This window comes from Battus philenor, unplaced genomic scaffold (assembly GCF_028537555.1).
Source record: "Battus philenor isolate CCGP_79_NKW_IND1 unplaced genomic scaffold, ilBatPhil1.0.hap1 SCAF_3, whole genome shotgun sequence".
Classification (NCBI taxonomy): domain Eukaryota; kingdom Metazoa; phylum Arthropoda; class Insecta; order Lepidoptera; family Papilionidae; genus Battus; species Battus philenor.
Genome location: NW_027181693.1, coordinates 14,751,538 through 14,767,267, shown reverse-complemented (window position 1 = coordinate 14,767,267; position 15,730 = coordinate 14,751,538). Strand labels below are relative to the sequence as shown.

The 15,730-nt window shown below is 31.4% G+C and overlaps 1 protein-coding gene and 1 long non-coding RNA gene across 2 annotated transcripts in view; both read left to right on the top strand.

Moving 5' to 3' along the window:
- Positions 1-1,650: 1,650 nt before the first annotated feature.
- On the top strand, positions 1,651-6,292 carry Adi1 (acireductone dioxygenase 1). Its single transcript, XM_068770595.1, has 4 exons — positions 1,651-1,848; positions 2,857-3,023; positions 4,171-4,303; positions 5,438-6,292. The coding sequence occupies exons 1-4, from the start codon at positions 1,726-1,728 to the stop codon at positions 5,567-5,569; spliced, it is 555 nt and encodes a 184-aa protein (XP_068626696.1). The 5' UTR covers positions 1,651-1,725; the 3' UTR covers positions 5,570-6,292.
- Positions 6,293-6,451: 159 nt separating this feature from the next.
- The window catches only part of LOC137927106 (uncharacterized), a 39,216-nt gene continuing 29,937 nt past the window's right edge, over positions 6,452-15,730 (top strand). The window contains exons 1-2 of the long non-coding RNA XR_011107741.1: positions 6,452-6,534; positions 9,994-10,104. This is a non-coding gene — a long non-coding RNA (uncharacterized lncRNA). The remainder of the gene's footprint in view (positions 6,535-9,993; positions 10,105-15,730) is intronic.

Sequence of the window (15,730 nt, the reverse complement as noted above, 5' to 3'; positions counted from 1 at the left end):
AGCTGAACTTTGTACTAAACGTAACCAGTAAAATTTCAATGAAATTTTGTAATTTTATGACTAATTCATGTTGAAATTTTCGTAGGAAAATTTTTACAAATGATTTTTGAAAATAGAATACTACTTTTATTGGCAACCCTGTATGCTTTATTTACATACAAATGCTACAATGATACTATATTTTTTTATTTACCATGTAAATATTTATTATTATAAATATTATTTACTATATTTGCATGCGCAATATAATATGATGAAACTGTGTATTAATATCTGATGATATTTAATCTAATGTATTAAGGACATCGTAATTTTTTGTAAATTCAAAAGCTATTTTTGTTTTGGTGTTGATTCTTTATTCTTGTATGCAGCGGAATTACAACTTTTGTTCATATAAGGTTTATTAAATATTCATCTTAAATAGTATGTGTAAAAGATTCTGTAATTACTGGCAACAATCACACAGGTTTTTAACGGTAATTTAAATTTTGTTTTAGGAATGTGCCAAATTGGCATAACTTTTAAAAAATGTTGAAGTAAATTAAAATAAAAGGTATATAATAAAGCACCTATAATCTTTATTTTAATATTTTTGTATCAATTAAATTTCAGAATGTAACATGTTATAAATAATTTGTAATGATTTTCTTTAAAACTATTAAACAGTGATAGAGTGTAGTACCCTTTTTAAATGTCACTGAAATTTGTTATGTTTTCTATAATGGCTATAACCCATATTGCAGTGCAAGTATAAAATAAACCGATGTAATATTACATTGAACATAACGTATTAAATCTATTTTACCTGTAAACGTTGTTTTTCTTACCTCGAAAATCTAAAGGCGATATTGTTTAAGAAATTTTAAAAATCTCCCACGAAAGCTATGGCGAATAATTTCAGTAGAAGTTGTTTAATAAAATCTCTCCAAGTGATAACAGTAACCAATATATAAAAAATTAAACTGTTAATTAGAAACAGTGTTGAGAGCTTCTTCAATGACCTGAATAAATATATAATAGAATATACAATATACTGAAATATATGTAATGTTATCCTAAACAGGCTTTTAAAGATAATTTTGTCCTTCGACAGTTTTACAAAACAATTACGATTTATAATAATTGGTCAGGACATAGTTTTTATGTAACACAGAAATTATAGGAAACATCTAATTATCAAATGTTGGGTGGACGCTGGCAAGCCGCTTACAACCGGTCCTATTTGAAAATCTGCAGGAGAAACCAGCAGTGGAATAAACTATGTCTCATACGACAGAATTGCTAAAAATCATTTCAAATGACTACTTGGTTAAAACAATGATATTGTGATAAGATTTATTTTGACAAGCTAGTAAAAGAAAATGAGCCATTCTGGTGAAATTTACGTTTACGAAAATTACGTTAGTTACGACATTTTTTCACTAATGTTAACGTATCCTTAGTTCGTTAGTACCATTTATTAAGGCAATTTATCCATGATCTGGTCTCGACTCTATCTGGTAAATACACATACGTACGTAAACTTTAATTTTAGTTTAATTAGGAACACTTGCTTGTGGTATAAAATGTTGGGCGATATATCTGAGGCCGAGGCATAAAATTTTAAAATAAAATTTAAACGTCAATGTCACTATCAAGTCTTGACGTATACTGATAAAGACAGAGTCCAAAACAAATTACATATATAATCATATTTTCGTTGTTAGTTATCCACAAATATTAAAAATGGTGAAAGCCTGGTATATGGATAATGAAACTTCTGATCAGCGTTTGGAACATCACAGGAATCCACCAGAATACATCTCCATCGACGATCTGTTCAAAAAAACCGGTGTTGAATATTTTAAAGTAAGTTGTTTGTTGATAAAGTTTTTAAAAACTTTTTGAACTGTCTTGATTTTTTAATTCATGCATAGTCCTTCAAAGTACCCAGTACATGATATAATTTTGAATTTTAACTATATTAATACCAACGGTGTATGATAACCCCTAGGGATCACGAGCACTCTTATTGCGTCATATACTATTTACATTAAAAAAATGATAACATTTGTTCTCTTTATTTGCCAATAAATAAATATCTGGTTTATCTGTGAGGAAAAACTAATTCAAAGTTAGCCATTGACAAATATAAGCTTCTTTGCAGAGAGAGGATACTTATTATTTATTAATAGATTTGATTTGAATAAACTGTGTAGCATCCACTATTATTATAAACATATTTCTCAAAAACTATTAACAAATACATAGTAATTTATGAGGTTGTATGTTCATCAGTAATAAACTAGTCGCTTTGTTAATACATTTAGAAAATTTACAAAACTACCAGAAGCCAATAATGGTATATCTGGTAAAAGTCTAAAAATATACCTATTTGTTAGGATATACTTTCAGACTTGATTTTTGGTGGTGATGGAAAAATGCATATTATATGAATATTTTATATTCATGTTTACACATAGGTCTAAAAATTTTCATCTTATTAAATGAATTTTTTTAAAGTATGATGAAATTAATTACAGTTTTTAATTTTATAGCAATTCATTTATTAATATTTTTTGATTAATTACCACTTGTCTACATTTTGCTTTTAATTTATAATGATTTTGACTACTCACACTGCAGATTTAATAAAGAATATCCCACCACTGCCTACATTGTTTAAAACCAAGCTATATTACAATATCATAATACGCAAAATAAGGTCTTTGGCCTGGAATTACAGATATAGTCTAAATAACTTACTTAGTGTTAAGGATAACAGAAACACATCACTAAAACATTTCATAATTAAAAATCAAGGACAACTGGCTTAAGCAAAAATGAGATTTTATGTAAAAAAATTAATTATTACAGATTAATGTAAGCACATATAAAACGGACGGAGTGTTAGACAAAATTAAACAAGAGCGCGGGTACAGCTATGAGGATGAGATAACATGCTCTGAGGAATGCATACCAAACTTTGAAGAGAAACTGAAAGCATTTTTCATGGAGCACTTGCACACTGATGAAGAAATCAGGTATAAACTATTCACTTATCTGTAATTAATACATATATTTATCCATCCTTTGTATGTGTGTAAAAAGGATATTGCCCTAATGACCAAACATTTGCTTATTTTCATAAACATGGAATGTGTAGTGCAAATAGAAGTTACTATTTTCTAAGATGTACAAGTACAATCTTGTATTCAATAACTAGGTAAAGCTATTTTGAATATTTATATGGTGGATTTATAAGTGAAAGATATAAAAGTGAAAGTTCTCTTTAACCTGCTGAACAATTTAAATCTGTGAAGAGTGAACACCAGTTTATTTCTGGAATGAGCTTCTGCTGCATTATTTTATGTAACTGTACACTATGCAATGGACCAACAGAACAAAAGCCAGTTTTATTGTTATCAGTGACTTCTACCAGACATCAAATGGAAATAAATGTTAGAATTAGTAAAAAGGCCAGTTTTGGGGTATACATATAAAAAAATATATTGCCAAGCACTTTGATAGAGCAAGCCATTTTTTGAGCCGCAAATGAATATGCATTCAAAACACGCAAAAGAATGTTTTTTTTTTGCAAAATTCATATTTATTGAAATTATTTAAACAAAAGTGCAAACATGTGTATTGAACTTACATATAATGGCACACATATATGACAGTACTCTTACTAATACTTACAATGCCAGTTAATTGTGATCGGTATTTGGATTTCACTAATTTGATAGTGGAATAATAATAATTATTCATACCAGTAGTTTGTTTCGATTCCTCAGGAGCTGACATAGGTTATAATAGATTTAAATGTTGAAATAATTTGACAATCAATCGAAGCTAGAAATAATTGTTAAGAGCCGCATGTGGCGCTGGAGCCGCAGTTGGCCAAGCTAAACTAAACTAAACCCCTGCTTTAGAGTATTAAATATACTACATATATATACAATTACATATATATGGATTTGGTTGTCTTATTATATGATACCTTTTTTATTATTGTTTCTTCTTCATAAATGATAGAATAATTGTGAATAAAAAAAAATAATTTTCATTAATGCTCTTATTCACTAATTTTTACTTGAATGTTTAATGAAATATTTAAAATTTATTGTTGCAAAAAACTAATTTGCCTTACAGATTCTTGATTTATAAAATATAAATGTATAATTTCAGGTTGGTTCTGGAAGGTTCCGGATACTTTGATGTTCGCGATGGGAGCGACCAGTGGATTCGCATCTCAGTGACTGCTGGAGATATGATAGTCATCCCAAGTGGCATCTATCACCGCTTCACCCTTGATACTAATGTCAGTATGAAATTCATCAAAAATATTTTAAAAACTTTTAATTAAACTGTAAAAGTGATGAGTGAGAGAGAATGCTCTAGTGCAATGGTTAAGAGCATTAGGGTCTGAACCATTGCACTAGAGCACATTGGTTAAATGCCTGTTATGTGTGGGTGTATCAAATTATAAAGTATTTTTATTTACTTAACTGAATCCAATTTAAATAAATCCATTAATAAAATTAATGAAATTGAAAATGTTGCACAGCTATAACCAATTATAGAAAGTAGACTTTATTGTTGGTGTACAACTATTGTAAGTAAATGATGCATCAAGTTAGGAAAATTATTAAAGTTATGAAAAGCAAAATATTATAGATCCTTAAAACTTCCAACAGGAAATGCCATTTATTATCATACAGTACTTAATAATAATTGAAATGTGTTTTAGAGACAGTTCACTTTAATTATTGATTTAGTTTTATAGTAAGAAACTAATACTATTTTTACATAGATTTTTAAATTTAAACAAAAACTATTTTTGTTAATTACTTAGCAAGTCTTTAAAAATGAGCTGTCAGGTTTGTAAGGGAAGAGAAAATTGTTTTTTTTTATTGCTTTGGTCGCAATTTCTCAATTTTTTCTTGCATAAGAACCTTCCATGAGCCTTAAGGTAATAAAAAAATAAAAGAAAATAGTTTAATTATGTGAATCTGCATCTTGGTGATGTGGTGAAAAATTCGAAAGCTTGTACTTGAGGAATGCTAGGTGATTTATTTTATAGAAATATAGGTTCTATATCATTCTAGAGAATTAAGGTTCTGAAGTGGAGACTACGAACTAACAAGCACAGTTCAAGGCGTCCACCACTAAGTTGAACAGATGATGTTCAGGTCTTCCAACTGGTATTTTAGGAAACCAATGAGGGAGGCCTGTGGGCCAGCATGGACATCCTTTGATTGAAATGATCTAATCCTATCAAAATTATTATTACTTCTTTCATTATTTATGAACATTATTATTAATAGAAAAAAATTAAGTGTCATATAACCTTTTGGTTTATCTACTGTTTAGTTGTCCTGTCTTCTCCTAAATCATTAATATGTTGATAACTTTCTGGTCACCGCTATAAACATATAAACTTAAAACATTTCAGAATTTCATCAAAGCGAAAAGATTCTTCGTGGGCGAGCCAGTGTGGTTACCATATAACCGACCGGCGGACGACATGCCGTGCCGCAAGGAATACGTGGACAAACTCCAAAAAGGCTTTGTCACTGCAGCTTGAGAGATCAGTATCCACTATATAGATGCCTTTATATGAAGTGGGTTATTAGGTCAAGCAGAATATATATTCATAATATATTAAAAATATGGGATTTTTATTATTAAAAATAATATCACTGATATCACTAAGGTGTGTGCCTTCTAAACATAGACACTTTTGCTCATGGATACATTCATATCAACATTGTTCCTGGAATAGTGGACATTTCTGTGCAAATATTTGAGTTGATAAATCGTAGGTTTATTAGCTTAAACGCGGCTTTTGAGGGGCACCCAGAAATAAATATCTAGTGGCGTGAGATTTGATCTCCGAAGATGCCACGGAATCCCCTCTAGATATTTAAACATTTTGTTCTTTTGATGTATGGGATATCAAACCACTGTGTTGGAACCAAGTTCTGTGTTTGTAAGCTACAAAATTGTACAGTTGTAGAAAAAAAAGTTACTTAAAATTGAAAATGGGACACTTGTCCAGACCACCCTGTATTATCTGTAGGATTTAGAAAGAATGATTCAATTATATATCTTTTTATTTCTGATTGCTTAGGACAACTAGTTAATTTTTTTTATTATTATATGTAATCTGTCATATACAGTTATGTCCAAGTGTTGCCATTTTAAAATAATAACAATATAGTTTTAATAGATACAAAAAGAAACAATTGTATTTTTAAATAATTTTTAATTTTATTATTACTATATTTTATACATAAGTTATGCAAGTAAAATTAATCATGTTATTTTTTTCGTTTTTTATTTAAATGTTAACTGTAACAGTGTAACAGTTGACGAAACTTCCACGACCCTCTAGATATGTAACTTTGAAACAAGATTTGTTTAAGTTTAAATCTTACAGGGAGTCAAAATGTTAAATATATTTTTAATCGTTTTTTTCGATTTTGTTGAAGAGTAAAAATCAATAATAACTGGTTTAAATCGTGTGATTCAAAAGCGGTAGATAATCAGGTAGGTAAAATTAATTATAAAAAATTCAATTACATTTATGGAGTTATTAAGCTAGCTGTCGCTCCATGATGGACAGAGAGGGTGATGCTTGAGATTTCTCTATGAATCAGAAGTGAAAAGATAAATCAGTGGCAGTGGACAGGTCACATTGCATGCAGAACCAAAGGCCATTGGGGTTTTAAGGCTTTGAAGGCTCTGTCTTTAAGGCCATGAAACTGTAAGCGCAGTGTAAGATATCCACCCACACAGTAGACAGACAACCATGTTAAAGTCGAAAGCCGCAGGATGCGGACCGCTTTCAACCGGCCCTATGAGAACTACGGGGAGACCTATGTCCAACTTTTAACGTCGTATCCCTGAAATAATGATAATTGCATAAAGTATTTTTTAAACCACTATAGGTATAAGGCATTCTCATAAGCCCAATATAATTAATATATCATACTCTGAGCAGTTAATAGTAAGTAAATTGTAATGATACATTACATATCAAAATCAATTATTTACTGTGTCCCTGAAGACTACTGCTAGAAGCTATAGGCATGTCACATCCCGACAGAAAAAATAGTTCACAGCAGTCACTTTATACAGGTGATTGGAGATATTTTTAAACATTTTTGCTGGCCGATGAGCTTTAAATTCATCTCTTTATAGCTTTGACATCTGTCACCCTGTATATTAAATTGTTTTAGTTAGCTATTTTAACTGACACAATAAAAATTCATCTTTTTTCATGAAATGTTCTGTTCATGTCCTGTCGTCTATAATGTGTATGTATATGTTCATTGTGTAATAATCAATGGATTTAGTTTAGAATTTTAAGCCATTACATAAGTTTAAATTTTGTTATAATTGTAACATGTTTTTATATCTTTAATTAATTGTACTTGTCGCAACAATGCAAAGTATGTTCAGGGAGAAAACTTGTAATTTATTGTCATTTCAATAATTGAATGTCCATTGCTAGACTCGATTTTCTCTACAGATTTTCAATAAGATCGGTGAAAAGTGAACTACATCCACCATCTTCTAACAATTTTAACAAGGTTGTCTGTCCACTTTGTGGATGAACGTCATAGTGCCCGTTGCCAGGCTGTGGTCTCCACTTCACAATTTTAAGGCCCCAACAACCATCTGTTCTAATATGGAGCCTACTCACTGCCCCTTGGACTTGCCAATCCGTTTGCTATTAATTATTAAGTGATAATAGACAGAACTATTTTGCAAATAGTAGCGATAAACAAACAAGCTCTCTTCACTACCCCTTCTAGTTTAATATGATATTATACCTTTTTATATTAACACGTGTATTTCTCAAAGATAAAATATTTTAATCTATAATTAAAATACTGTGTATTAAATTCTTCAGTCGATACTACATTATATATTATTATTATTAATTTTGACCCTTACTTTACAAACAATAACTGTAATGCAATCTATACAATCCTGTTCATGTTCTACTTTTAAATTCAAACTTCTATTCAGCCAGTACGGTAAATATATGTAAACTTTAACAAAAAAAGGTTTGGAATGTTTGGGATAGTTACACATATAAATGAATATACTATACCAACCTATTAACACAAAAGAAAAATATTGACGTCTATGTCAAGCCAACTTTGAATGAGTTGTCAGTTGACTTATTTACGTAAACAATACATGTTATACAAAAACGAAAAATGATCCAACGACCCCTTCGCAAACCATAGCCACGATTTATTCAAGTTAGTTTATTTTTATTTATTTATTTGGAGTCATCAGCAGACAGCACAATGTGAAATACATATCAAATATGTATATATAATAGATCTACATTTCATCTCTAATTATACAAATAAACGATTTATGACAGGTATATTAGAATCGAGTTTCTTATTCGGTTCTTATCGATAGAATCAACATATCGAAAGTGACAATCGTAGTATATGAAGAAAATTTGCACCAATATAACTATGGGTAAAGTCATATTCCATGTAAATTATATCAATGGCATGACTTTTCGAAACTGCCCAGCGAAGCATATTCGTAAGAATAAATATTTAATTTTATTGATAGGCATAATGTTTGTAAAACATATCTTAAGTGAAACTATTTTATACTGACAGGCGCTGGGTAGATAGAAAACCTTTTTAAGGTCATGGGAATACGTTGGATGCAAGCCTGAGGGCTATGTCCAGCTGTAGACGTTTTACAGCTGAAATGATATTTCTATCCAGGCGTTTGAAGAATGTGTTATATCTTTTTCTAGGCATTATAAAATATCAAACTCTATTGTGAGCGATTGTGTACGGTATAATACACTACCATGTAATATCACCAAATTTCATACAAAAAAAATTTAAAGTTTATTAAAAAAAATACTTAAAGATATCCTACTACAATTTGAAGAATTTTTAATTGTTTATGTTAATGTTCCAACCATTTTTTTGCTTTTAACTTTAATTGCTCTACTGTAGTAACTATTGTGAAAGTGATTAACAAAAAAAATTGTTTGTTATTTTCTCTTCTCAGACAAGAGTGCGTTAAGATCCCTTATAACTTTAAATTAAAAGATGTCATTAAAGGGAAGCTGAATCTTATTTTAGTTTCTACGTACACAAGCTATCACTGCAAATAATCATGTGAATATAATGAGATCTTTTGATTAAGAAATCCAAATTCAGTTTGCTGATACACAGATGTATTTAAACCATTTTTTTTATTCATAAATAGCAGAGGTGCTATATCGTGGCAGTCTTTTTAGAATCATAGAGTAAATGCTAGATTAATGCACAAGTACAGTACTGTACTAGACAGCGCTAGAGGTATTGCGATTCGTTTATTATGAAAACTTTCATTGATGGTAGGGAATAACCATCCAGGAAGCTTTAATGATTATAAATCCCAGATAACTTTACTCTCAATCCAAAGGATTTCTTCCTCCTACTCGAAACATAAAAGGGTATACTATTTATACTCGTACTTTTGCATGGCTTAGGCTTGAAGACAATGTGCCACGATTGTGACGGAAAAATTAAAACGCGGCAACCCTTTGCTTTGCTAACCTGACCTGTCGCTACCAGCTTTTGTAATGGAAGGCACAAAGTGGTTGTGTAACCTTCTAAAAAATAAATACCACAGGAAGAACCTGTGGAAAGGAACAGAGGTGAAACATTTCAGCTTATCTGCCTTATATGCAGGCGTAAATTTAAACGTAAAATACACCATGAACAACCTCTCCTTCTGCTGGTAGAATTTCATTAAATAAATCCTTAGCTGATCTCACAGGAATATTCCTACCAAATTTATAATGTTATCTTATTATTCCAGACATGGTATATTATACAGATTAAAATAATTATAATAAAAATAAATATTTAAAAAAAAATTTAATTTTCGTATTATTCTCAAAGAAACACGCTCTAAATAATTAAAAAAAGATTTCGACATTAATTACCGAATTTATCTCCGACGTAGAACAACCGGAATCATGGCGGAGGGCGGTGGCTCCGAGGGCGGAAGCTCTGACGGCTCGGGCATCATCATCTTCACCCTGTGGTACATTGCTATCGCTATTAGTTACATCAAGTGAGTACGTTTTATATTCTTAATACGTGACAATGCACTAACGTTTTCTGTTAACGGCTTTGTTTATGCGTTTCTCTTATTATTTCTTCTCTCTTATCTTATATTAAATAGACTTCTTCCGTTGCTTCTCCTAGCACTAACGCTTTTAAAAGTCGTAGTAATAGCAGTTTAGAAGAAGAAAACTTTAAGGGGGAAGGGAAATACTCTATCTCAACTGAAATGAAGGAATGTTGTGTAAAATTAAATGCTGCTTTGCACACGGAACACTGTTACGGAGTGCTTAACATAATTTCATGGCTGCGGTTTTCAAAGCAGAAGTGATAGACCAGGAACTATTATTTTTATAGTAGGAGAAAACTTGCATCGTGGAGATAACTCATGCCCGTGTTATATTTGTGGTGTGGTTATGGTCGCGGTAAATACCTGCCAGTATGTTTACACAGTACTGAGTTTGCATTTCTTTTTTTAATGGAAAGATCATGGGATTTGTTATAACAGTAAATTATTATATTGTTTTTGTAAATCGGTGTAACATAACTCCTGAAGATGCACCGTGGAGGGGTGAAACACGTGTTGAGTGATTTGACGGTGGCGGTTGTGTAATTCGGATTGTTTGCCGCATACGCATTTATCAGCGGGCTGGCGGGCGGTGCACTTTATTGCACGACTACCACTGCATGTGCGGAAGTGGCTACATATAGGTCTTTTTCTTAATAAGGCTGTTTACAAATTAAGTTATAATGTTTCAACGTAGATTGCGATTAAGGTTAAACCGCAAAGATATCGCGTTGACCGCTGGCGCCAGTGGCAACCTTACACCTTCGTGGTGGGTACCAAACCCGCTACCCGGCGGTATTACTGTCCTATATTTCGTCCTGCGGTAAACTATTCACCCACCGTATGTCCTTTTCTATATTTATTGGATCTGTTAATATAAATTCATATAGCTTCTATTAATTACCATACTATGAATATTAGAATATAAAACAAAAATATAATTATTCCAACAAGTGTAAAGGATTTTTAGGAATACAGTTTTGGAATGAATTACTATGAAAGTGACCACTGAAAAACTCCAATCGTGTTTGAGCGATTCTTGATCATAACGCGCTTTTTTTTTAATATTCTTTATTGTACACACAAGAAAATATATACAGTTTCATAAAAATAACGAAAAAAGTACAATGGGTAAAGTACAACTATCACACGAGGCAATTTCTTCCAGACATCGATAGTATGGAAACAGTAGAAGTGTAAATAACGGGTAGTTATAGTGTACAAAATATACATATATACAAACATACATATTTAGCACATATATATTTATAAATATAATAATAAATAAAAACATCAAACTGACCTGAATCGCACCTGCCTTAGAAAAATTAAAAAACCAGAAATAAAACAATTGAAATATAGAGTAACAAATCATAGGTCTAGTAAACTTTTCTTAACCTTTTTCTTAAAAATGGCAGTGACTTAGAACATCTTATATTCAGCGGTAAATTGTTCTACAATCGAACGGCCGCTTTGTACGCTCATAGCGTACATAGAAGCTAATAGTTGTCGACAATGTTGAGGGTAAAAGGGCCAAAGAACGATCACCTACTCGCTGGACTGACGCGATTTCAAGAAAAAGCCTACAAAATCGAAAGAAAAGCCTACAACACTCACCGTGCACGGCTCTTTAAAACTTTCATAAAATAGAACAGCTTGGATAAAAAGGTAGCAGAAGCTGACATGCTTCTCCGTGACCCTTAGTTACGAGGAACAACGGAGAAGAAGACGTCATTTACATTATGCTGTTGCCATTTTTTTTTATGGTCTCGCTATTAGAGGCCTTTCGTTCCCCTGTCTTATTTATGGGAAAGGGACATTTTTATCTTTTAATGATTCACTTTCTTTTCTTTTTTATTTCCATGCTCTTCCGTCATACTCCACATGATCTATCTTTCTTCTACTTACATTCTACAATTTCTGTCTTTCATTTACTTATTTTCTACCGTTCATTCATCGCTTATCTTCCACTTCCTTCCCCTCGTTCCTTATTATCACAGGTTTTATTTATCACATTATTTTACTTTACCTTATCTTTTATTTTACGTTTTATAATTTGGTTATTTTACATTTTAAAACAGATTACATAGTTTTTGTATTATTTACTTTATAATTATTTCTAATTGTTTTTAACTACTGCCTGTATTAGTTTTCTTTACATTTATTGCATGTTTTGCGATTTTTTTGCAATAATCAAGGAACACTGGCCTGTCGGGTTTTTCTTCTATTAATGAGGCGATGGTGTCTTCTCATTTTTTTTACACAACTTGCTTTCGAAATCGTACCGAAGTCCTCCGAACGCGGGACAGTGGGCCACAAGGTGGATCATGGTCTGGTCCACGCTTGGTTCACAGAAGCACGAGGGGTCCTCCTTAAGCTTGAACCGATGAAGGTACTCAGAGAACCTCCCGCGCCCCGTGAAGAGCTGCACCAAGACCGCGTCCACCTCGATACTGCGGAGCACGCGGTAGGGGGTAGGCGATAGGCTGTTACCATTACAGAGAAGGTCTTTTTGTTACTGGTACCAAATTGGGCTCCTCCGGCATTTACAGCCCTTGGTAGTTTTAGGTTGAGCGATGACATTAGGGGTGTTGAAATTGTTATTTATTACTATGATAATGAGCACTTTCGGTATTTGTAGCTGTTGTATATTAAGTTAAAAGATGCCATTGAGGCTTATATGAGCCTTATATGATATTGAGGTCCTCCAACATCGGTAGCTTTTGTAGTATTACGTTGAAAGATGCCATTATGAGAAAGCTGCAATTGTGATTGGTTTCTATCAAATCAGGCTCATCTTGCATTTCCAGTCATTCGCAGGTTTAAGTTGAGCGATGACATTATAGGTGTAGCTGAAATTGTTATTTATTTATATGATAATGAGCACCTCCGGTATCTGTAGGTGTTGTATATTAAGTTAAAAGATGCCATTATGAGGTAGCTAAAAATTTTACTGGGTTCTATGAAATTAACCTCCTTTGGTATTTGCAGCCTTTCGTAGTTCTGAGTTGTTAGATGTCATTATAAGGAAACTGAAATTAATTATAACTGATTACTATCAAGTTGACCTCTTCTAGCATTCTTCTCACGGCCTACACCAGCGGCCAGTACAAATGACTCAATGGAGTAATTGGACTCAAGGACCTTCGAGAATTGGTCATAATTTCAACCTAAGATGTCAACTGCTAAATATAGGCTTCCCTCATAGATTTACAGTAGGATCGGTTGGAAGCGGACTACGTTTAGGAACTTGCGATGACATTATACATCGCCGGTCAATGGCAAAAAAAAATTTTCATGTAAATAAACATCATTAAAATACAAAAACTTTTGTTAAGGAAACTGAAAATGAAATACTTGTTTAACTCGGTATAACTTTGCATTGTTTTTATAATGAATTGCAAAAGCCGCGATATTTAGGTCGAGCGTTTCGTATTACGTAAATTTAAGTGTCCGAGTTCGTTCGAAATATATACCATGGCATAGCAGTAGAATTCTGCTTATTAAATTTATATTTTTATATAACATATAGAGTCATTTATATAACTACCACTATCTATAACTAATAACATATTTATATGAAAAAAGTAACGTAATACAAAAAAAGCAATTTTACATATTATAAAATAAACTGTAATATATGTATTATTATAAAAAAACTTGACCTTTAAAATGAAACAACATGATTAAATACTGAAAGAAAATGTTGTAATATGAAGGAATACATTTATACAATAGCTCACCTAATAAACTAAATGTAATTACGTACTTTATATTATAAAAAAAACTAAAAAAAAACATGTATACGTACTTTACTTTATTGTAATGTACTTTAATATATATAATACTTTAATATAATGTAATCCCATTGTAAGCTAACTTCACTTAGTATATGTTTTATGATAATAAATTACTATTAGCGCGCGCGCGCGTATGTGTGTGTGTGTGTGATTAGTATTACATTGCAATAAAAATAATTAATGTAACATATATATAAGTGATCACTTTATTTTACGACAACATAAATTCACAACATGATATATTTATAAAAAGAGATAACTTTTTTGGTGTCTAAAGCCGTAAGACAGATGTTTCCTCTTACGTGCGATCACTTTTCTCTTCAATTTTTTTTTGACTTGATATAGTCTGATCTTTTTACAATGTTGTACATAGTAAATTTTTTAATGTTGCATTACCTAATAAGGAACACATAACTGAAACATTTTTCATGCGGTAACTTTTAACTTATGATTACTGCTGGTGTACCTAAATAAATAAATAATTTGAAGACATTATTTTCAAAGGTCTAAATACTCATAGTAGTAGTAATATATAGGTTATTATAAGATTATCAAAATAAATGTTACAATTAATTTAAATATGAAATGTTGCCAAAGTGATTTAATAAAATATTTAATGATATGATGGAAGCGAGGTGCAAAGCAGTTATGAAAGGTGAAGCTCTGGGATGAATTAAAAATTCATTTCCCATTTGTAAGTTTCGTTAAACACGTTGGAGTTATAATTAGATTTTTAGGTGTGGTTTTGTTCTATTAAAATATAATGTAAGCAACCTTTACATGAAATTTTTAACCGATTTATATTATTCACTTTCCGCAACTCTAAATCTACCATACTGGCCTTGCCAGAGACTTGGCAAGCGGGTTGGCCATCGAAGTATAGTATTATGGTAAGCAGAGGACACTGCTGCTAATCCTCTGGAAGCTTCTTTGTAAGCAGTAGTAATCCTATATAATTAATGCACAAAGTGTGAATTATATATATGTATGTTTATGTCAGAAATAATTTATGTATTTATTACATGTTATATGTATTTTAGTTAAAATCATCAAAATTTTACATGAACGATGCCAAGCGTATGTGTGTGTATTATATTTAATTTTCAAAATACTAAGGAAACATTGCAAGGCGAACTGAAATATATATTAAAATAGATTTTAGTGTCGTTATACATACGCCGACTGTATATCGCCGACAGCCAAGAGTTGTTGGCGCCATGCCGATTCCGATTCGTCCCTTTCCGCCGTCCGGAAATTTCAGATGAATATTAGTTGGTGTCTAGGCAAATTGGCGATTTCATCTTGAATCACTATTCGTAATTTCCATTACATCAAATTCTAATTTAATGTTTTAAACTGTCACTTTATTTATCCTTTTAGGATTTCCAAAAATATTAATTTAGTGTTTTGATAATAATTTATTTATATAATCAATTATACGGATTATATTTTTACTTATACATCTTGTATTTTTTTTACTTTGATTTTCTATGTACAACCGTCACATGTTATCGACTTGGTTATTTTCAATTTTCTTACACACTATCTTCATCATAATTTAGATTTAGGTCTCCTCTATAGATTTTCAAAAGGATTGGACTAAAGCCTACATTCAGCGTTTTTCGAATATCTTGTCAAGATCTTTGAAAGACTTGTCTGTCTGCTTTATGACGTTATACGCTGAGCTTGTCGGTCTGTGATCTATACTACAGAATCTAAAGTCCCCACCGGCCTTTTGTTATGCTATGTGGTTTCATATTGTATTGAGT